This window comes from Polypterus senegalus, chromosome 4, assembly GCF_016835505.1.
Source record: "Polypterus senegalus isolate Bchr_013 chromosome 4, ASM1683550v1, whole genome shotgun sequence".
In the NCBI taxonomy this organism is placed as follows: Eukaryota; Metazoa; Chordata; class Cladistia; order Polypteriformes; family Polypteridae; genus Polypterus; species Polypterus senegalus.
In genome coordinates, this window is record NC_053157.1 from 14162493 (window position 1) to 14187245 (window position 24753).

The 24753-nt window shown below is 43.1% G+C and overlaps 1 protein-coding gene across 1 annotated transcript in view; it reads right to left on the bottom strand.

Annotated features, from left to right (window-relative positions):
• Positions 1-426: 426 nt before the first annotated feature.
• The window catches only part of rnf175 (ring finger protein 175), a 168543-nt gene continuing 144216 nt past the window's right edge, over positions 427-24753 (bottom strand). The window contains exons 6-9 of the mRNA XM_039750278.1: positions 17014-17134; positions 13458-13591; positions 3814-3915; positions 427-658 (exon numbers count right to left, since the gene is read on the bottom strand). Of these exons, the coding sequence (XP_039606212.1) occupies positions 538-658; positions 3814-3915; positions 13458-13591; positions 17014-17134 (478 nt within the window). The 3' untranslated portion in view covers positions 427-537. The remainder of the gene's footprint in view (positions 659-3813; positions 3916-13457; positions 13592-17013; positions 17135-24753) is intronic.

The following is a 24753-nucleotide window of genomic DNA, read 5'->3' on the forward strand; positions in this document are numbered from 1 at the left end:
TAAGTGAAACATTAAGGAAAACGTACTAAGAAATTGCAACATGAACACTGACTTAATCAGTTTTAACAAGATAAGATGCAGACGTAAGAAGAGAAGCAGCGGGCCGCTAGGGTGGATTAAAGAAGAGCTGCTCAGGAAACAGCAAGCACATCAACCTCTGAGCAAACGAATGGTAAACGCACAGCGAAAGAGGATGAGAACTAGGAATGCTCGAGTCAAGTGTATGACGTGCAGTGCGCCGTTACTGGTAGTAAGCATAATTGTGAAAAAATATCAAGAGCACATGTTTGAATATTTAAAACAAGGAAAACAGACGCAGGTAACGACATGACGGATAGAAGTTTAAGGGGCAATCGCAGTCGCAGGTCGAGATTTTATACGCAAGGCCTATCAACCGTCTACGGCAAATGACTCGACTGCATTTCATAAATCACTCAGTACAAAGTTGGTTTATTTTGTAAACTAAGTACAGAATTTACATACTGTATGGCCAGAGGTTTCCATTATACATGTAGAATAAATACTAACGCAATGTCGTCACTCAAGGCCTAAAGAGTAATTAATTCCCTGAACAAGTCCGATGATGACTGGCTGCCAAGCGACCAAGTAGCGGAGCCAGTCCAGCAGCTGCCCGTACAAGACGTGGGTGCGCTCCCAGCTGGAGAAGGAGGAGGTTAAGAATGAAACACGTTTACAATTCACACGGCCAATGCAGAATTGTCAAGCCTTTGAACTCTCCAGCCTTAAGGTCTACTCTGATAATTCAATCACAATTGAGTCGTCCATCCATCTGTTCATTTTTGGAGTCAACACTAAAGGACACAGTGACACACACGCACGACGATTCTGAACGGCCAGTTTGAGTCACCAGACACCAAAACTCCTGCCAGTAGGAGAAAAACAAGGTGAGCCCAAACAGAACATGCAGACTCGGCTGAGATGGAAAAACGGTGAGGCGTCCAAGTTTGGTGAGACTTTAAAATAACAGCTGAGCGGAGATTCAGAGAGTCTTTGGACCCTTCACTTCATTTCACATTCTGCGATGCTGCAGCTTTGGGTTAAAATCATTTCAATTCATTATTTTCCCTCACATCAAGCAACACTCAATACCCCAGAATGACAAAATGAAAACCGGATTTCAGAAAATTTTGTAAATTTATTAAGAATAAGAAAAATGAAATCCCACCTTGACACAAGTATTCAGACCCTTTACTAAGTAGTCAGATGAAGGCCCCTTTGGCAGCACATTCCAGCCTGGAGTCTTCTTGGGTTTGGCGTGACAAGCCTTACGCGTCTAAATCGGAGGATCTTCTGCCGTTCTTCTCTGCAGATCCTCTCATGTTCGGTCAGGGTGACTGTCGGTTCATGGCTGGTTTCAGGTCTCTCCAAGATGTCCAGTTGGGTTCAAGTCCAGGCTCTGGCCGGGCCACTCAAGGACATTACCAGAGTTGTCCCTCTATGCCGTTCCCATGTTGTCTTTGCTTTATTCTTAGGGTCATTGTCCTGTTGGAAGGTGAACCTTCAGCTCAGTCTGTGGCCCAGAATGCTCTGTACTTTGCTCCATTCAACGTTCCCTGAGCCCTCACAAGTCTGTCATTACTTGCAGCTGAAAAGCAACCTCACAGCATGATGCTGCCTGCACCACGCTTCGCCTCTGGAATGATATTGTGAAGATGATGTGCCGTGCTTAGTTTTCTCCAGACGTGACTCTCAGAATTAAGGCCAAACAGTTCAATCTCAGTTTCATCAGACCGGAGAATCTCATTTCTCACAGTTGAAGACCCCTTTAGGTACTAGGCTTTCGTGTGTCGTCATAAAGGCCAGATTGGTGGAGTGCTGCAGCAGTGGGTGTCCTTCTGGAAGTGTCTCCCATCTCCACATGGGTTCACTGGAGCTCAGCCAGAGTGACCATCGGGGTCTCAGTCACCTCTCTTACCCGGGCCTCAGTTTGTCAACATAGCCAGCTCTACGAAAAGTGACTGCGGTTGTTCCAAACGTCTTCCATTTGAGAATTATGGAAGCCAGATGTTAAAGTAGGCTTCCCCAGATGTGTGCCTGGACACACTCCTGTCTCTAAGCTCTGCAGGCAATTCCTTCGACCTCATGGCTTGATTTTGGCTCCGCTATGGGGCCTTCAAAACACAGGTGGGTGCCTCTCCTAGTCAAGTCCACAGACGGACTCTAAGCAAGATGTGGAAACATCTCAGTGATGAACATTAGACTGGCATGGATGCACTGGAGCCAAATTTCAAGTGTCATAGCAAAAGGATCGGAATACTGGTGTCAGTTTGATATTTCAGTATTTTATGTTCAACACATTTTTTCAAAAATTCCAGAAATCCCCTTCTTGTGTTGTCATTCTGGGGTATTGAGTGTTGGTTGATGAGGGGGGAAAATGAATTTAAATGATTTTAGCAGAAGTCTGCAGCATAGCAAAATGTGAAAAAGTGAAGGGGTCTGAATATACGAGGTCCGACACAAAAAAAAAAGACAGACTGTGCCCGTAACTGTGTTTATTTAAAAAATTAAGAAAATGAACTACGATCACCTTCAAAATAGTTCTCTTCTGAACTGACACACAGCTGCACACAATGCTGCCGATGTCCAAAGTAATTCCACGGATCATTTTTGAAAGGATGTTGAGGATCTCCCTCGTTTTTGCTTTCACATCTTGTAGTGGTACTACTGGGGATTGAAACGTCAACTCCCAGCAGTCCCTGCAGTGGCTGTTAGTGGTCATCTACTGAGGGTGCAGGGGATGTTGGGTACAAGGAGGCCAGCGTGACATTTACAAGACGGCCAGTGATACCGAAAGAGGAGAAGTATTTTGTGTCGGGAGTTGCCCATCTGTCTGCCTGTAGATTCTTGGGCTATGGTCTGTCTGGTGTCTTCCTGCACATGTCCGAGGATTGTTATCATCCAGTGAAGAAAGAGGTGCTCCTGATCCCATTCACCCGTCTTCATCTCCTCAGGAACTACTGGTAGGACTGATCTTTACATTCCCATTCAATGTACTGATCTCTGGACTATCTACCGCCATCACTAAATTTCATCAGTTGCCGTTTTCCACGGACTTTATAAAGTGGTTTTGTTTGTGTGTTTTGTATAATCGCCAGAAGGGAACTGGTGTGGGATCGTTTTAGCGTGTAGTTATATTTTATTTATTATTGTTTAATTGTTGTTTTATTACCAGTTGGTTTTTTGTCTCTGTTTATGAGCGTGTGTGGGTCAGGCCAAGGCTGGGTACGTCCCTGGAATCTCCACCTTAAAAATAAATAAACCACCGTCGAAAATCTTAGCTGCACCGGACCGCTACAATCTTCTACCGACAAAAAATGGGTTCCCCCTGAATTCCGATTTGTGGCATTGAAAAACACGTGTATAAGAGACAGACGTGCTTCGCTGTAAGCCTCGGTCAATAATTGAAAAGTTTCCATTGTGGATTTCTTCAGTTTCACAAGAAATTTGATGTTAACTCGCCATTCAGTCTTGCACTCCAACATTTGCTGAACAAGGGTAAGAAAACGTCTACATCTGAACACGCGTCCACTGGTGCTGAGGGAGGTGATCGTGTTGAGCCTTTCCACACATTCTAGAACCATCTCTTTGATTCTCCCATCCAACTCATGGTTCCCGAGGTGTAGGGTTAGTCTCGTTTTTGTTTTTTTCTGTCGGACCTCATACTCTGAATTTGATTGGATTTGATTCTGTTTAAACCTTGTCACCTTTACCTACATAAGCCCGTACGGACACACACAGTCAAACAACATGCCAAACGTAAGTCTCAAGCAGAAGAAATCGGACAAAGGATACGGGTTATTCAGCATCATCTTGAGGTCCACCTTCTCATTACAGTAGGGGCAGGTCTGCTTTTTGCCCACGATGCACCAGCCACGGATGCAAAATTCATGAAATCTGCGTTTGGGAGTGTTATGGAAATACTGCTTGTGGAAATACGTGACCTTATGATAAAAGTGCAAGGAGACTAATAACATTATGCATTCTATCGCAGAAAATGGTAAATACAGAATGTCTGGCACGTTATTGTCCATCTGCACAGCTCAAACACAATGTATTGTTTTTAAAATAAAAAAAACAATTTTTATCATTTTTGTTTATTTAGTATTAGTATTAGGTGATTGAAGAATTAAGATGAAGATTAAAGGTGAGGTTTTTAAGACTAGCAATGATGGATGGAGCGGAGACATGGTGGGCAGTAAAGGGAGTGCAAGAAGAAGTTGGATGTGTGGAGTTACAAAGAAGGACAGAATAAGAAATGAGACAATCAGAGGTACAAGAAAAGTGGGAGAGATAGCTATGAAAGGACAGGAAAGGAGGACATGCGATGAGGAGAGACGATGAACATTTGGGCAAATGACTGATGGGAATGGAAGTCCAGTTGAAGAGAAAGCGAAAGGCCAGAGGTGGATGGATGAAGTTGTAGCGCTGCCACATAAAGATAATGTTTTTCTGCTGTTGATCGGTTGTTGGGGGGGGAATAGTCTTCTGACAGAGATTGACAGCGGTACCCCAGAGGTGGAACTTCCGGTTGGTTCGGGGATTCATTTGCATAAAGCGCGCCGTCTTAGAGGGAAAAGGGGAGAGAGGAGAAGGAAAGAAAGAAGAACATTGGATAAAAGAAAAGGGCAGATCAGCTTTTGCTCTGGCCATGGGAAAAGCCTAGGAGCTCCTATCAGTCCTGTCTGAAGGTGGATGGTCTTCTGTTTAGTACCTGGAAATCGATCGTTCCGCTATTACCTACGGACTCGGGTGAGCTATCAAAACGGGCTTACTATGCTTTAATCATGGCGCAAGTCTGACTGTATGTCTTTTATGACGAAGAGGAGATTGGTTATATAGTCCGCTATTTTCAGGACTCCTCATCAACTCGCCGGCCGTAGCGGGAGAATTACAGTGGACTACCTGTGGATCTATTTATTATCTCTGGAACAGGAATTGAGGGGATGAAAACTGTTTATGGGTAGATACATGTATATGTGTGTGGCGCTGCAAATTAAGGGTTACTTAGGTTCGGGCGGAGCAATCCAGGTGTAAGGGATTATTGTTCTATTTGTTGTTTATTTTATGGACTGCAAGGATAAATTTGGACTATGGTGGGCATTGACCTATAAATGTATTGATATTTGGGGGGTTGTTTTATATGAATAAAGGCGATACGGGAAATGTATTAAGGTGTGATATTGGCCTATCCTTTTATCATCTGCCTTTAGCTAGGTCAGATATAGTGGTAGCATTACTCTCAGGCTAGTGCTCGAGACGAATTGTTACAAAGTAACAGAAAATCAAATGGGAAAGGGAAAAGGTCTGACTGGCGAGGAGGTGAAGGCTGATCAAGAACATCGATCGCACACAGAAGGGGGAAAGGATGAAGAGAAAGTGTCGTCACACATATTCAAGGTAGAAAAATAATAAAAGCACTGGAGAAGATTAAATAAATAACAATGGATATAAACTCATATCAAGCTATAAACATTTCAATACAAATTAATATGTGATACACAAAGTTCTGAATTAGAAGGAGGAAAAAACAAGCAGGAATAAACTATAAAAACATACAGACTACTAAAAGAAAACCATGAACAAGTAGCATGATTTATGTGTGCAGATTAGAACATTAGAACTCTCTGGACGAGAACAGGCCATTCAGCCCAACAAAGCTCGCCAGTCCTATCCACTTAATTCTTCTAAAATAACATGCACGTTGAGTTTTGAAAGTCCCTAAAGTTCTACTGTCTACGTTATTCTATCTGTCTACGCTTCTTTAGGTAAAGAAAAGCTTCCTACTGTTTGTGTGAAATTCACCCATAAGAAGTTTCCAACTGTGTCCCCGTGTTCTTGAGGAACTCATTTTAAAGTCACCGTCTCGACCCACTGGACTAATTCTAAGGTGATATACAGTACTTGAATAAAAATACAAGGAAATTGTGCCGTTTCAATAATGTTTTCAACCAAAAATACCAATAGATTGTGACAGTGAGGCTCTTCTCCACCTCTCCAACCCTCAGGTTAGACTCCACACACTGGATAAAAGTATTTTATTAATCAGCACTAATGTGCACAAAGCTCCCTCCTCACTACTCATAAATTAAACACCACTACAATAATATTCTCTCCTCCTCGCCCAGACACTTCGCCCCTCTACCTCCCAGCTCAGCTCAGTGTCTGGACTGGCCCATAGTCCTTTTATAGCCCCTGACCCGGAGGTGTTCCTGCCCAATCAGTCCACAGTTTCTTATTCCTTCCGGGTCAGGGTAAACAGTCCTTTTCTTCACACCGGGAGCACTCCCGGGTTATAGGGCACATAAGAGCCCACGAGCCCCCCTACAGCGACTCCCGGTGGCCCCCAAGGTATCCAGTAGGGCTGTGTATAAACACTACATAGTCCATGAGGCCTTGCTGGACCTCGGGGCACAATCATGCTGTCGGGAGAGCTCCTCCTGGCGGCCTGGGGGGTGAGGGCCGGAACAAGAAGCCGGCAATCCTCCATAAGATGTAATGGTCTGTTGAGGGGAAAAAGTAAGTCCATCCTTGAGTTCAGAAGCTGGCATTGCCCTTTTTGAAGATACGACTTCTTACAGGTATTTTGCATAACTTCCCACCAGTCCTCGATACTCAGTCGGTGAAATTTTTGACTGCTCCTCCATGCAAAATTCCTTCAATTGCCAGAAGTTTGTGGGTTTTCTTGTATTTACTGCTCATTTCAAATCCCACCACAACATTTCAATGGGATTCAAATCAGGGTTTTGACACATCCAGTCCATAAGCCTCCATTACTTCTTTTTGAGCCATTCCATGGTGGATTTGCAGATCATTATCATGTTGAAAGGTTCATCTCTGGTTTAACTTCAACTTTTGGACAGATGTCTTCACATTCTCCTCAAACACACTTTGATATGATGCAGAATTGAGAGTTGACTCAGTGAGTGCAGGCTGCCCAGGCCCTGAGTCAGCAAAGCAGCCCCAAACCAGAACGTTTCCACCACCATGCTTCACAGTTGTTATGAGGTTCTTCTCCTGAAATGCTGTCTTTAGTTTGCACCAAACATGTGTAGCAGTGCTATTGTGGGAAGAACTCCATTTCCCAGCAGCCCAAGGGGAGTACTCTCATTAGATGACTGAAACAGAATTAGGGGCTGCTGGGGACGAGAAAGACCCATGGGAAAGCTGAAAAAGGGGGCCTGGCGGAGCAGCGGGAGATCTGAGGTTTTGTGTATGCTGTCCGATGTGTCTTCTGAAAAGTCAATTGTGCCCTGGATCGCTTCCCGTTAGGATGAATGGACGGTCTTGTTCCTGCCTGTCGTGTGTATAGCAGTGGATTAGTCGTCGTGCGTCTTCAAAAGGAGTGCTGTTCTCAGGATTGTCATCTTCATACCAAACCATTTTATCTGCTTTTGCCGCGTTGGACTGTATAAGGACATTGTCGTGAGTGTTTATTGTTGTGGTTCATTGTTTCGCCGAAGGGGAAAGGGTAGGGTTTGTCTGATTGTTGTTGTTTTGTATTGGGTTTTCCATCTAATATATTATTTATTCATTCGTTGGTTTTGTGTCTCTGCCTGTGAGTGTGTGCTGGTCAGGCCAAGGCTGGGTGAATTCCTGGAATCCCCACTGAAAAAAATAAATAAATCACCGTCTCATCGATGGTGTGAATCTTAGCGGCACTGGACTGCTACACATGTCTACTACTACTGTGTCCAAACAATTCCATCTTTGATTCATCTGTCCACAGCCTTGTTCCAGAAGACCTGATCTTTTAGTGAACTGTAGTCTTATTCTAAAGTTTTTGGGTTTTTTTTTTGGACAGCAAAGGCTGGTACACCTCACCTACAGGTCAAATCTGTGCAATTTACTTCTGATTGAAGATGAATGCACTTTGACAAATTTCCTGCAGATCCCACAACTAAAAGTCTGGGGCACTTGGAGACTTTTAGTATCAAACGGTCAACTGTGAGGGTGAATATTGCTGTGCCAGGCACTCCTGGACAAATGAGCAGTCGTCTGAAATCTTCGCCTCCCGTAAATTATTTTCCTTTCAGTGGAATGAATGATTTGGTGGTGATTTTTTTTTAAACTCCTTGCCAGACTCCTAGGCATCCAGAACCTTCTTAGAGAGCTCTTGGCATGATGACACCACACACATCAGTAGTAAAGAGAACACCAGACCCTAAAGGTCTTTGGTTTAAAACTGACAGGGTCCACCTGCAAATTCCCTGAGGAGGGTCTAATCATTGGTGCCTAATCTGGAACACCTGATTCTAACTTAATGGAGTTGAAGTGGTGATAAATGTAGGGGTGTATTTAATTTTTCCATGAGACAAATCTGCATTTTTGTTTGGAAATTTTCATTATGAGAGTGATTACACCATGTCAATATGACGTGTCGTTTCTTCAAGTATGTCACCTTTATCTGGAGACACTGTTTGCATGGAGTTCTAAGGTTTGTCAGTTCAGATATGCTGTAAGAGTCAACAGTTTCCTGTGACCCGACAGTTGCGTGATAAGGCATATGAGCGCTGCCAAAATAGCACCCACTAAAACGCCGCGTCAAAATCGCGAAAGTTTCATTAAATATGAATTACTAGTTTAAAGCATATATAATAATGTTTATTTTAGAAGTCAATATTATGAGACACAGCACGCAGATAGTCCTTAAGATCGAGCAGAATTTGTACATAATGTGCACGTACGCGTCCCACTCTCTTGGCCTCTCTCGCGATTTTGTCGTGGCGATTTTGTCAGCACGCATTTGTGGAAAACCAGTTAGCGGGTTTGTCGGCGCTCATATGTCTATCTCACTTTTGTCGGTCAACCACAGTTTCCATGGGGTGTATTTACTTTTTCACATGACTGTATTTACTCTGCACTTTCAAGCTCTCCTCTTAATGTGCCACACAAAACAACCCCACCAGTACACCTTCCATAGCCTGGTTGTCTACACAGCGATTCCTGGCAGAAGGTGAAATGACAAATCACAGAATAAGGCAACTCAAGGGAGCCCACAAAAGGCCACAGAGTCCAACATACGGTAGTTGTGATGGCTGACTGTATTTAGACTGCACTGTCAGTCCAATTATTCTTTCCCTGTTTCTACAATCAATCTGTCACTTTAAAATTAGGTAAGAGCTACATAACAAAAAAAAAATATAATACTTTCCCTACGAGAAAGTAAATCGGACTCAGGGAGGTCTAAAACGTCGAGATTCATCAAAATCTAATTTCTGGATGACTCCAATACTTTCTCTACAATTCGTATATACGAGAAAGTAAAAAGGATGATCAGGCTGATCCGAGGCCTGCTACAGGCCTGTAAGCTTAATGTACATCACAGGGAAATTAAAGGAATGAATTATTAAGGAACTGCGGTGGGCTGACCCTGTGTTGGCTGGGATTGGCTCCAGCAGACCCCCGTGGACCCTGTAGCTAGGATATAGCGGGTTGGATAATGGGTGGATAGATTATTCAGGAAAAGCACATGTCTAGATCAGGAGAGTTAGCAAATACTCAACATGAGCTCAGAAGAGGAAGGTCGTGTTTCACTGATCCGAGAATGCAACCAAAGCACACCATTACATGTGTACAGGCGCATATGATGTGATGTATCTTGAGTTTCAAAAGGATTTTGGTAAAAGTATCCCAGTATTAAGAAAGGTTAATGACCAAATTCAGGACATGATCTGTCGGTGAGTAAAACACAGGAAGCAAAGGGTAAAGCTGAAGGGAACTTTTTTAGAATTAGCTGATGTTAAAAGTGGTGTCCAGCAGGGGTCAGTGCTGGGGCTGCTGCCTTTTTTAATATACTTAAGTGGTCTGATAATAATATAATTTAATCAATAGGCTGGTTAAGTCTGTAGATGATACCAAACTAGAAGGAAGAGTGGATAAAGAAGAATCATCCAAACTGGTACAGAGGGACTTGGGCAGATTTTATTACAGTTATTTTATTACCGTATATGCGCCAATAGTGGCCCCCGGCGTTTATTTGCAAAACTAGCCTCGGCTCCCGGTGCTTAATAGAGACCGGCTGCTATTAGAGACCGGCCATTATTAACAAAATCCTTCAGAACGCAATATTTTTCGCGCGTGTCGATACAGGTAGGCACACAAAAATATCGCCTAATATTATAAATAGCTACTTTATTTGAATTTCACCTGCTGCATATGACTGTTAAAGATACATGGCAATGTCTTGCTGTACCTTTCGCTGCTATTCGTCATCCAAATACGCAATGACAAGAAAATTCCATTTTAGCGGATACGAAGATGGCAGGTCCTTCTTTGTTACTCCCCTCTCTGCCCAAAGGGTAAATTTCGTAATCCAGGGCCTCGCAGGTCCAAAATAAGTAAATGCGTCCCAGGTCCGACGACCTAGGCTCATCCCGTTGACAGCGAAAACGAATGGAATGTGTAGCTGGTTAAAAGTGATGAATCTTCACGGAGACTCTTCATAGCAAAACACATTTGTACCACTCTCTGTTTATCACTACCGTACAGTATTACAGTATAATGACCGTATTTTGGTCAACCTGGCATGAAAATGAAGCACTTTTAGAAACCGGTATATCCGTATTTCTTGTTTATGCAACGTGCTGACATGCATATTTATTACACACGTCTATAAAGATACAGACGCTTACAATGTACGCTAGTAGGCAAATATCAAAGACCCAGCTACTGTTAGAGACCGGCTACTATTTGGCCGCATTCCCTGTGAAGCCCGGCGACAATAAGAGACTCTGCGTTTATTGGAACATATACGGCATTATTATTATTACTACTACTATTAATTTAACACTTTGAGGGCTGAATATTTTTTTGCAAAAAACACAGTTTTCTGAAAAGGACACAAAGCAATGATTTCACAAAGAAATCAACATTAAACGTGGTGGAGGGTAGCAGCAGTGGTCATAGTGCATCACTATCTGGTTTGTACCGCTTGTCATTGTAAGTGGCGGTCCTCCCAGGCGAACGTTGCCACAAACCTGCTCAGCACCACAATCAGCTGATGCTGGTACCTCACATTCATTTTCAATCACATGTATCAAAATCGGAGTCTGAAAAGCTAGCGTCCAATTCAGAGATAATGTGCAAAACATCGTCCACGGAGTATTTTGCTTTACACATTCACTTTGCTCTCTCGCCAGATGTCGATGCCATTTTTGTCGTTGATTGCTCTTTTCTACTCACATGAGCGCAGAGAATTCTCAGTCCGACCAATGAATCTAACATTCCTTCTAGCAAAGAGAGTCCAACGAAAACATAACGTTGGGTTTTGCCACCGTTTACAGCTGATTACCCCCGTCAACCCCTCCTTTTGGCAAAAATCGACATCCGCCCTAAAAGACTTAATGTAAGTAAATGTAAAGTATTACACGTAGGAAGTAAAAATGTGAGGTTTAAATACTCAGTGAGAGTTCTAAAACTTGAAAGTATGCATCATGAGGAGGTCCTAGGAATCACAGTGGAGTCATCACTGTCTACGAAGAGAAGCACCTGATGTGTGGAGTACAAGTCAAGGGAAGTCATGCTCAAGTTGTGTAACACACTAGTCAGGCCTCACCTGGGGTACCAGGTACAATTTTGGTCTCCAGATTACAAGAAAGACACAGTAGCTGTAGAGAAAGTCCAGAGAAGAGCGACTAGCACTGAGAGGTGACAGCTGTGAGGAGACACTTTTTCAGTTTAAGTAAATGTTGTTGAACTCTGTCAGGGCTGATGTCGACTTTTGTCAAAATTCAGGGGTAGAGGACGGTAATCAGCTGTAAAATGCGACAAAACTCGCCATTACATTTTCGTTCGTAGACACTGATGACTCCACTGTGATTCTTAGGACCTCCTCATGATGCATACTTTCAAGTTTTAGAACTCTCACTGAGTATTCAAACCTCACATTTTTACTTCCTACGTGTAATACTTTACATTTACTTACATTTAGTTCGACTCTCTTTGCTATAAGGAAAGTTGCATGGCTTTGTTGATTTAACCTCCAGTCACTGCGTGGGTAGCAAAGAGCAAACAACCTCTAAAATGGCATCGACATCTGGCGAGAGACCAAAGCGAATGTACAAAGCAAAATACTCCTTGGATGTTTTACAGAATTTCGTTGAATAGGACTCTTACTTGTCGGACTCCGAGTTTGAGGCAAGGGATCTGGAGAAGGATATTGAAAACGAAAGTGAGATACCAGCATCATCTGAATACTTTCGTGCAGCTGATGCGTCTACAGCAGAGTTCGCCTGGGAGGACCACCACTTATGATAAGAGGTACAAACTATATTGCGTCTCACTGCGACCGCCATCACCAACCACCTGCTGTGTGAAGACAGCCAGACAGCTGGCGCACTGTGCATTCCTGCTGGCCATCGAGGTGCCCCCGTGCAGTCACTGCTGCCGGAGATGCCGAACATACGCCAACAGCAGGCACAGCACATAGCAACAGACGTTCTATGTTGACTTATGTGTGAAACCATTGCTATGTGTGCTTTTCAGAAAACTTGAGTTTTTTGGAAAAAATATTCAGCCCTCAAAGAGTTACAATTATAAAAGGAAGTGGTGCTCTGGATGCCACTTGCTACTTTACAATAAATTCTGCACCAACAATAAGGGCACTCTCGGTCAGGTGGAAACATGTCAAGGGCAGATTTTGCACAAATGTTAGAATTTTTTTCTAAGAACCATAGACACGTGGGAGAAGTTACCAAGTATTGTGGTAAAGAGCAGAGCTTTAGGGACCGTCAAATCTCAACTTAATGTTCATTTGGATAATCTAGGTGAATCGGAAGGATGCGCTTGGGCTGAACGGCCTTTTCTCGTCACAGTTTTTCTAATGTTTTAAAGTTAAAGAAGCAATGAATACAAAGCTCCACTATGCAACGTGCTGCTGTATCCATTTGCTTACTTTCTCATATTACACTGGTTTGAACAGGGACCATAACTTGGAAGCTTCACTTTTAGAATACCCCTCTAGTTCACCTAAACTGTGAAGAAGCAAGGGACCTCGAGTCATCACACCAAGAACGCCGACTATAAAAGGTCCAGTAAGCACTCTACTCATTTGAAGTAGCTGCGCTGTTTTAAATGATAATGAGGTATGCTGCTTAGAGTTTGCAAGGTCAGCAGCTTTTTGGAGACAAATCAAAACTGGCGCAAGCGCCTCAAAGGTAACGTGTGGCTCTGGCCATGGAGATGAAGTACAGACTGTGCAAGGCAATGTGCTGTGGCAGTCAGTCAACAACTGTGGATACAATTTAAAAAACGGCCTTGCCAAATTCCGTAATGACTAAAGAAAAGGCTTATGTTCAGATGTATGCCAAGTGCTGTAGTACAACGGTAAAGACAGCTGTACAAGCGGCCTTACTGAAAGGATCAGCAATAAAGAGTGAAAAAGTACAGCTTTTCAATTTATATCTGAAGAAAGTCAAAACATGACTTTAAAAGGATACATATGGTTGCAGGACAGCTGGTACGTGTTCTCAATAATTCCTTCTTCATTCAAATTCACAAAAATCTGCTGTCCACATACAGCGCAGATATCATTGGACAGGCTCCTCGAAGGCATCCCGCCACGAGAGTAGAACTGAAAGATCAACGCACAAAGGAGGATTAAGATGTGGAATTACTGTGTGGCTCACCTGAATGGAGGAGCTATGTTGAGATCATTCACTTCAGCTCAGGCTCTAGAGGGGTCTGGAATAAAAAAAATCCATCAATTTCCATAGATTGGCTGTTTTCATGAAGGTAAGAAACAACAACAACAACATTTATTTATATAGCACATTTTCATACAAACAGTAGCTCAAAGTGCTTTACATATTAAAGAATAGAAAAATGAAAGACACAATTATAAAAAACCAAAATAAATCAACATTAATTAACATCGAATAAGAGTAAGGTTCAATGGCCAGGGGGGACAGAAAAAACAAAAAAAAAAACTCCAGACGGCTGGAGAAAAAATAATAAAAACAATAATAATAAAACTAACTCAGAATGGAGCACCTGGTGATTTTAGAAATGGGGATGAGACTTATGAGCTAAACAAAGCCCAAAACCGGCCATACCTACTATGATGGACCGCATCTTCCACCTTAGCTCACTCAGTCCTTCCTTCCAGTCTCAGCTGCAAAGATGCAAAAATGGAGCTCAGCAGCGTTACGTGGAGGCATCAACTGGCACACAGGCCAGACTGGGTTTACTTATTGGAGCTTCTATCTCTGTGCATTTGAAATGTCTACTGTATACTCAAAATATCTGTTTTCTAACTCCACGCAATGCTGCCAGTATGGACTCTGGGATGTCGGACTCTATAATGGCAGATTTTGGGAAACTGAGAAGAAACCAAGTTTGGATGGGACACAAGTCTATCGCAAGGGGCTCTTGTTGATGAATTCTGCTTAACCTTATACTTCAAGGTTGTTTTTGGCAAATGAAAGTGTGCAGGATAGCATCAACTGTTATTTGCATAAAATTTTGTAACATTTCCTGGGTCCAGTCTTTTGGGTGGCAGCAGGCCACAAGGGTGAAATGTACATGAAGGCTCACTCACTCATGTGGGTCCAGCTTGAAGTTTCCAGTTACCTTAACCGACTGGAGAAAAAGCACACAAGTAATGGAAGTGCAGGCCTCGGATTCAAACCCTGGACTCTGGAACTGTTAACTGCGGCACCACCACTGCACCCCAACTTCGAGACCACACTGTTCACTTCTAATCACCACGTACAGTGACTGTAAAAAAAGTAACCCACCGCCGTGGAGGTTTTCACATTTTATTATTATACAACACTGAAGCACAGTGGGTTTCATTTTTTTTTTTTTTATTTTGACACTGATCGAACCCTCAGTTCCAATTCTGTTTCATTGTGAGTGTAGGAACTCTGCTTTCTTCTCACATGCCAAAGACACGCATGCCAACCCAAGGAGCTACTGGTGCAAGATTGGTGCCAGCACTGGATGAGGCACTAATTTGTTTTAGTTAGTCATTCAGTCATTGTCCAACTCACTATATCCTAACTCAGGGTCACGGGGGTCTGCCGGAGCCAATCCCAGCCAACACAGGGCACAAGGCAGGAACAAATCCCGGGCAGGGCGCCAGCCCACCACAGGGCACACACCCACACACACACTAAGCACAATTTAGAATCGCCAATGCACCTAACCTGCATGTCTTTGGACTGTGGAAGGAAACCCACACAGACACGGGGAGAACATGCAAACTCCACGCAGGGTGGACCCGGGAAGCGAACCTCAGGTCTCCTAACTGCGAGGCAGCAGCGCTACCCACTGTGCCACCGTGCCGTCCTGTTTTAGTTAAAATATTCTACTTAAATAAATTGAAAATCTTTGTCGATGAATCCATTTGTAATGTATTCTTTGTACACTGTGAAACTAGGGTGTTGTACCGTATTAGCCATTATGAATGTAAAGAAAAGCCAAGCAAAACGGCACCTTATATTGGCTAACTAAAAAGATTACAACATGCAAGCTTTCGAGGCAACTCAGGCCCCTTCTTCAGGCAAAATGTGATCAATTACATTACAACTTGCCTGAAGAAGGGGCCTGAGTTGCCTTGAAAGCTTGCATATTGTAATCTTTTTCGTTAGCTAATAAAAGGTGCCATTTTGCTTGGCCTTTCTCTACACTGTGAAAGAAATTTTTAAATGTTTAACATAGTTTACATGTACAATTATGCAGAAAAATCAAAATCTACATTTTCATACAGTAAGTCAATATTTGCTGCCGTTAATGCATATAATATTTACAGGGAGATCTGATTATATTAATTGAGCAGAAGCAGCACAGAACATTAAGAGCACACAGGTATTGTCTATTGGTCAACAGTTTTAGAACACCTCAGTTTTTTTCCCACTTTTTCTTCAAACTTAATCAGTTGAAATGCAACAAATCACTTAAAATAGTGAAAAGGAAAGCAGTAAACAGCCAGATGTTTAAATTTAAAGTTTACATTAACAAAAACTGAAAAAAGAAAATATCAGAATATTACAAAGGGGCCTTCTTCAGGGAACAACTAATAGGTTACAACCTTTGGATGTTCTGCAGCAATTACAGTAAATGAAGCTTTGCAAGTTGAAGCAAACAATTTGCACAGGTGCCCCAACTTCTGTTGATTACTTAAAATCCTCCATGTGTCTTAAAGTAGAGTTGGAACAGATTGAGTTACTACACCCTCTGGAGTAATACAGGGACAATATTACAATGGCGAGAAAACAGCAATTGACAAATGAAATGAGACTATTACCTTTACAAGTCTAAGTAGGCCTTTCATTTAGAGAAATTGCAAAAGAAAATCCAAGTGCCAGTGAGGCCAGTGGTGTCCTACAGAAGCCAAAGGCAACTGGAAACTGGAAGAAACTCTGATAGGAGGAGATCTGGCAAACCCAAAGTCACCAGCCAATCAGAAGACAAGTTTCTGAGGGTCACCAGCTGGTGTGATCACAGGCGCCTAACAACACAAGAGCTTCAAGCACAGCTTAACAGTGCAGGTCGACAAAAGCCGAGTGTCACTCTGTACTGTGAAGAGGAGACTTTGTGCTGCAGGTTTGACAGGGTGAGTGGCAGGAAGAAAGCCATTCCTTTAAGGACAGAATAGGGCCTTGAAATCCCAGCTGTGGACTACTGCAGACTGGAAGAAAGTCTTGGGGACCAATGAATCCAAATGTGAACTCTTTGTTTCATCACGCAGGGTGCTTGTACACCGTCAGAGTTGGTGATGGTGATGGTTCCCCAGTGTGTGACTCTTACTTTCAAACATGGAGGTTCAAGTGTGATGGTCTGGGTTTTTTTTTGCTGGAGGCAGAGTTGGTGACTTGCCCAGAGTGACTGGCATTCTGAATCAAAAGGGTTACAACAGTTTGACTGTTATATCACTAAAAAGGGGAAACAGGGTCATCTTAGCCAGGCAAGAGTTCCGGCCGGCCGGCCGTCCGTCACAACACCTTCAAAACTAAACAAAGGAAAGAACAGAAAGATATAAAATCTACCTACCCCTATAGTGGACGCCATATAATCAGAACATATTTCAGCAAAATCTCTTCCCATCACTCCATAGTACAAACCATAAAAGAGGAGAATTACACCAAAATCCATAGAATCTTCAGTTTTTATTCTGCAGGTTTTATAATTGAAGAGAAGAAAAGAAAATGTACAAAACAGAGCAAAAAAGGGGTATTAGTAAATATCTTTGGAAAACATAGCATACAGTAAATTATCACACGGCTACAATTTGCTCAATAAATGGCCGACTTCACTAGGGACACAAGGCCTTAGCATACTCAAATAGGCCACTGAAAGCACAGAGCTCATATTATCTAACTCTGCTTATTTTAGTTCAGTGTTGTGGGGCACCGGACACAAAGCCAAAAGTCTTCCTGAATGGGACAGCAGAGGATTGCAGGGCACTAATTTAAATATGGCATTCAACATAATCTTCACATACAGTACTTTAACATGGCCTTTTTATAACTTCATTTTAATCGTAATTTAACTTAATCCTGATACTCTATATGTTCAATCTCCTCAAAATAACTATTCATGGTGGCTCTAAAATCGCTACTGACCCCTACTCTCTTTTCTGTTTCTTTTTCCGGTTTCTTTGTGGTGGTGGCCTGTGCCACCACCACCTACTCAAAGCTTCATGATGCTCCAACAATGATGGATGGATTAAAAGGCAGAAGTCTACGTGACCATCATCATCATCAAGCCCTTCCGTGAGAATCCTAAATCCAAAGAGGACTGTTTCATTTATGTTAGGTAGAATGTCCAGAGGGGACTGGGCGGTCTCATGGTCTGGAATCCCTACAAATTTTATTTTTTTCTCCAGTCGTCTGGAGTTTTTTTTTTTTTGTTTTTTCTGTCCCCCCTGGCCATTGGACCTTACTCTTATTCTATGTTATTTAATGTTGATTTATTTTGTTTTCTTATTGTGTCTTTTATTTTTCTATTCTTTATTATGTAAAGCACTTTGAGCTACTGTTTGTATGAAAATGTGCTATATAAATAAATGTTGTTGTTGTTGTTGTTGGGTGTGATGATGCGGGTTCGCTGCATGCTCCCATCTCGCTTCCAGGAGCCCTGAACCCGACACTGTCGGTAATGTCACCGATGAGCTTGACAGTGAGGCATAACAAATAGAGCAAGGGGATGGTGCAAAGAAGGTGCCAAGTGCTTTTATTAAAAACAACCAACAAAACAAAGTCCAAATTAAATAAGTGCAGTGCATTCAAAGTCATTAAATAAATAATCCATAAAAACGAGTGAAGGTTTAAAAACCAACAGAAAAAACTCTTTAAAAAAACGACAAGGTTAAAACTTTGACATGAAGCAGTCTCTTTTAAAAATCCAAAGCACGATGCCTTCTTACTACCTTTTCTACCTGGCGGCTCCCCTGCTTCTCCCATCAGGCTTCTCAACAGGAGAGTTGCCTACCTGCAGGAACAGCTGCCTTTCACTCCGGTCCGGTAGCCTCCCGATCCCTGGCTTCGGTTGTGCACTCTCCAGACCGAGACTTGGCTTCCCTCACGACCGGGGTGCTCACGTCAGGGAATTCACCGCCCAAGCCTCCCGACTCCCGCTCCCTTCTCGGCCTTACACGGCCAGCCGTCCTACTGCCGGTCACTCCCATTCCTCCATAAAATGCTCAGCAGGAACGACCACTTCCAACTGCGCTAAGTGTTGGCCAAACACCCCTGCTAGGGCTCACTGTCCAGCTGCCTGCCTGCGAGCCTGCGCTCGCTCACACCGGCTCTCTCGCCATACTGCTTCCTGCCCTCTTCCACACTCCTGCAACTTCTTTCTTTCTTTCCCCCAAACTGCCTCACGCTTCTATTTATGAAAAGGACGTGGCAGCTGTAGCAATCAGCAGCTCCTGGGAACAATTACGGATGTGGACGGTTTCTCACCTGTGCAGTTAGGTCAGAAATGGCCACACCACGAATCCCCCTGGAACTGCTTCAGACACTCAACCACAAAGCCCCCTCACTAAGTTGCAAGCGCGGCGATTATTTATTTAATAACTGGCCTCTTGACGTGAGCTGTGGACCTGCTATACCTCAGTGGGATATGGGAGGAAACAAGACCAGGAGGACACTACTACCGACACACCTCAGGAGCATTACAAGTCATCACAGACAGCAACTGACCCGGGATCTGAACTCCTGACTGTATTGCGCTGTGGCACTTGGTGCCACTGCTCTACTACCAAGTTTTTCTCCTTATCTGGAAATGTCACCCGAGATACTGGGAGCTTTGGAATCATCAAGCGGTAAAGATTCTGCCATCGGATTAGACAGCTCAGCACAGACTCCACTGTGGAGGTGGGCGGCCAGTCGACCAATGTCTCCAGGACTGTGTCCGACTTTCTCACAACTGACCATGGATCACCCAAAGATGCTGTTTTTATTTTTTTCCTCTCCTCTGTTATCAACTTTTCAATAATTAACTCTTTGGATGCTTCATTGTCATCCTTTTTATTACCCAGATTGTGAAAAACACAAAACTAACAAAACGGATTTTCAGCAGCACTCTCATCATCACTGTCCTCCGACAGCTCAAAATCCTCATCTGACGGTGCAGAATCCGAGTAATTGGCAATAAAAAACACATCCCTGGCAGAGGATTTCTTTTGACGAGAGCGGCTGCCAACATTTGACGCCATGCTGTAATGAAAATGAATGGCAATTCATCTTCATCTCATGGTCTTTGCTCTCATCTAGCGGATAAAACTATATAATACATTCTAGGTGATTTTTCTTGGCGGTTAGCCTACAATTCTTTATGTGTTGACTGTTGTCAGACACATGTTGGACATACAGGTGCCTCTCAATAAATAAGAATATCATTGAAAAGTTCATTTATTTCAGTAATTCAATTCAAAATGTCTGCAGTGGGCTGGCGCCCTGCCTGGGGTTTGTTTCCTGCCTTGCGCCCTGTGTTGGCTGGGATTGGCTCCAGCAAACCCCCGTGACCCTGTGGTTAGGATATAGCGGGTTGGATAATGGATGGATGGAATTCAAAAAGTGAAACTCATATATAGATTCATTACACACACAGTGATATATTTCAAGCATTTATTTCTTTTTAATTTTGCCGACTATGGCCTACAGGTAATGAAAACTCAAAACTTAGTATCTCAAAAAATTAGAATATTACATAAGACCAATAAAAAAAAGATTTTTAATACAGAAGTGCTGGCCTACTGAAAAGTATGTCCATGTACGCACTCAATACTTGGTCGGGGCTCCTTCTGCATGAATGACTGCATCAATGCGGCGTGGCATGAAGGCGATCAGCCTGTGGCACTGCTGAGGTGTTACAGAAGCCCAGGATGCTTTGATAGCCGCCTTCAGCTTGTCTACATTGTTGGCTCTGGTGTCTCTCATCTTCCTCTTGATAATACCCCATATATTCTCAATGTGGTTTAGGTCAGGCAAGTTTGCTGGCCAATCAAGCACAGTGATACACACCATAGTCATTAAACTTGGTATTGGTACTTTTGGCAGTGTGAGCAGGTGCCAAGTCTGCTGGAAAATGAAATCAGCATCTCCATAAAGCTCCACGTCAGCAGAAGGAAGCATGAAGTGCTCTAAAATTTCCTGGTAGTTGGCTGGCTGTGCTGACTTTGGACTTGATAAAACACAGTAGACCAACACCAGCAGATGACATGGCTCTCCAAATCATCACTGACTGTGGAAACTTCACACTGGACCTCAACCAACTTGGATTCTGTGCCTCTCCACTCTTCCTCCAGACTCGGGGACTGTGATCTCCAAAGGAAATGCAAAATGTACTTTTACCTGAGCAACAGTCCAGTCCATTTTCTCCTTAGCCCAGGTAAGACGCATCAGAAGTTGTCTCTGGTTCAGGAGTGGCTTGACACAAGGAATGCTGTGACAGTTGTACTCTTTAGGAGTCTCCCCCAAATTCTTGAATGGGCTGTGCTTCACAATCCTCTCAAGGCTGCGGTTATCCCTGTTGCCTGTGCACCTTTTTCTGCTACCACATTTTTTCCTTCCGCTTAACTTTCCATTAATATGCTTGGATACAGCACTCTGTGAAGAGCCACCTTCTTTAGCAATGACGTTTGGTGGCTCACCGGCCTTGTGGTGGGTCTCCATGACTGTCTTTTGGACAACTGTCAAGTCAGCAGTCTGTTGGTGTGGCCTACTCAACCAGAGTGAGAGACCATTTTAAGGCTCAGGACACCTTTAATAATAATAATAATAATTCATTACATTTACAGTGGTGTGAAAAACTATTTGCCCCCTTCCTGATTTCTTATTCTTTTGCATGTTTGTCACACAAAATGTTTCTGATCATCAAACACATTTAACCATTAGTCAAATATAACACAAGTAAACACAAAATGCAGTTTTTAAATGATGGTTTTTATTATTTAGGGAGAAAAAAAAATCCAAACCTACATGGCCCTGTGTGAGAAAGTAATTGCCCCCTGAACCTAATAACTGGTTGGGCCACCCTTAGCAGCAATAACTGCAATCAAGCGTTTGCGATAACTTGCAATGAGTCTTTTACAGCGCTCTGGAGGAATTTTGGCCCACTCATCTTTGCAGAATTGTTGTAATTCAGCTTTATTTGAGGGTTTTCTAGCATGAACCGCCTTTTTAAGGTCATGCCATAGCATCTCAATTGGATTCAGGTCAGGACTTTGACTAGGCCACTCCAAAGTCTTCATTTTGTTTTTCTTCAGCCATTCAGAGGTGGATTTGCTGGTGTGTTTTGGGTCATTGTCCTGTTGCAGCACCCAAGATCGCTTCAGCTTGAGTTGACAACCAGATGGCGGACATTCTCCTTTAGGATTTTTTGGTAGACAGTAGAATTTATGGTTCCATCTATCACAGCAAGCCTTCCAGGTCCTGAAGCAGCAAAACAACCCCAGACCATCACACTACCACCACCATATTTTACTGTTGGTATGATGTTTTTTTTTCTGAAATGCTGTGTTCCTTTTACGCCAGATGTAACGGACATTTGCCTTCCAAAAGTTCAACTTTTGTCTCATCAGTCCACAAGGTATTTTCCCAAAAGTCTTGGCAATCATTGAGATGTTTCTTAGCAAAATTGAGATGAGCCCTAATGTTCTTTTGCTTAACAGTGGTTTGCGTCTTGGAAATCTGCCATGCAGGCCGTTTTTGCCCAGTCTCTTTCTTATGGTGGAGTCGTGAACACTGACCTTAATTGAGGCAAGTGAGGCCTGCAGTTCTTTAGACGTTGTCCTGGGGTCTTTTGTGACCTCTCGGATGAGTCGTCTCTGCGCTCTTGGGGTAATTTTAGTCGGCCGGCCACTCCTGGGAAGGTTCACCACTGTTCCATGTTTTTGCCATTTGTGGATAATGGCTCTCACTGTGGTTCGCTGGAGTCCCAAAGCTTTAGAAATGGCTTTATAACCTTTACCAGACTGATAGATCTCAATTACTTCTGTTCTCATTTGTTCCTGAATTTCTTTGGATCTTGGCATGATGTCTAGCTTTTGAGGTGCTTTTGGTCTACTTCTCTGTGTCAGGCAGCTCCTATTGAAGTGATTTCTTGATTGAAACAGGTGTGGCAGTAATCAGGCCTGGGGTGGCTACAGAAATTGAACTCAGGTGTGATACACCACAGTTAGGTGATTTTTTAACAAGGGGGCAATTACTTTTTCACACAGGGCCATGTAGGTTTGGATTTTTTTTCTCCCTAAATAATAAAAACCATCATTTAAAACTGCATTTTGTGTTTACTTGTGTTATATTTGACTAATGGTTAAATGTGTTTGATGATCAGAAACATTTTGTGTGACAAACATGCAAAAGAATAAGAAATCAGGAAGGGGGCAAATAGTTTTTCACACCACTGTATATAGCGTTTTTCTCAGTACTCAAAGCGCTATCCACACAGGGAGGAACTGGAAGCGAACCCACAATGTTCCACAGTCTCCTTACTGCAAAGCAGCAGCATTACCACTACGCCACCTGTGAGGACAAAAAATTTTGCGAAAAGTGTTGTTAAGAGGGAGGAGCGGCAGTAACTTGCGTGCGCCAGCGTCCCCTCACCTGTTACAATACTGCAGATGTTTGGGTAAACTAGAAGAGTGGAGTGTGACACCAGGAGACTACAATGGTGGACTTTTTCACAATATTCTAATTTTCTGAGATACTGAATTTTGGGCTTTCATTAGCTATAAGCCATAATAAGCAAAATGAAAAGAAATTAAAACTTGCAATATATTACTCTGTGTGCAATGAATCTATATAATACAGGACTTTCACTTTTTGAATTGAATTACTGAAATAAATTAACTTTTCGATAATACTCTAATTTATTGAGATGCAACTGTATGCTGCAGGTTTATGTTAAATAGTTTCAAATAACTTTGTTTTCCTGTGTCTTTATGTGTAATAATTCTGTATTTAGTAATTGGTAAAAATTACACTTGCATTTTACCTGAAAACCTGCCACAGTCAGTTACGAGCGCTACACAATAGTAAACTGAATTGAATTGAAAAACCAAGCTGAGAGGCAGATGTGCTAACCACCACCTTCTCCACTCTCTCAATTTCTGGCCCCTCTTACTCTTGCCAGCACAGTTCAAGCCATCCACTGTCTGCCCTACTTCAAACTCAATGATGGAGTGACCAGATAAGCTTTTAAAGTCAGGCCACAGGTGACTTCTGGAAACATTTCAATAATTCCTTTGAAGGACAGGAATGGTCCTCCTCCACCTACAGGTGTCCCTAAACTCCTGAATACCATCTCCCGTGTACAGGGTTAGGGAGGAACCTGGTCACCATAATGTACAGCTTTAGCTCATATATACCGTAGGGTGTTTTCTAGTAATGGACTTCTTAATGGACTGCTACCTGCAGCCTTTCACCTAATTGTATGTGTGATGGTGCCAGTCCCCTCCAGACTCCCTCTTCACATATAGGAGTCTGTAGAACCAAACACCGTCGATAGTTATGTCTGAGCTTAGCTGTCAAATGGAGACAAATCTCAGATGAAGCATGGGGATGGTAGAAAAGGTGCTCAGGTGCTTTTACTAAAAACCAAAAAGTGTCCATAGTGCAGTGTTCTAAAAAAAAAATAGTACATAAATAAATCCATAAAACAAGGTGAAAAGTCGGGGGATAAAAACCATAATGAATCCATTAAAATCAGAGGTTAAAATGCAGTCACTAACTCCTCCCGATCTCAGCCCACCTCCTTCTTTGTCTCCCCGGCTCACTCATCACAAACTCTTTTCTTCTGACCCCCATCTTGGCTGCCTCCAAACTGTTCAGCCGGAACGTTCCAAGTTTGGCTCTCCTCCCGTCTTCCTTCGCACTCACTCAGTTGTACCTCGCATGCCTAGGGAGGTCATCTGTCTTGCTCGCCCCACTCCAAACCAATATTCAGTGGGGCGAACTAGCCCCTAGAGCGCCACAGCCAACGCTCCTTCGCAGAGCTCCAGCTCGTACCGCCTTCTACTTCCAGGTGGCCAGATCGTCCTGCCAAGACTGCCTTTCACGTCCTTTAACCTCCTTCTCTTTCTTTCGATCTTTTTGTCTTTTTTCCTCCCGATCCCCCTGTGCCAGCCCATACTTATATGGCTCTGTGGGCGCAGCACCTTAATCACACGCCGCAGGAAGCCTATGAAGCAAATGAGAACGATCGCACCCACATATGCAAGTGCAACTCGCCCCAATTACCTCATTAAATCCCCGTGGTCGTGCAATCGAGCCCACGGGGACTGAT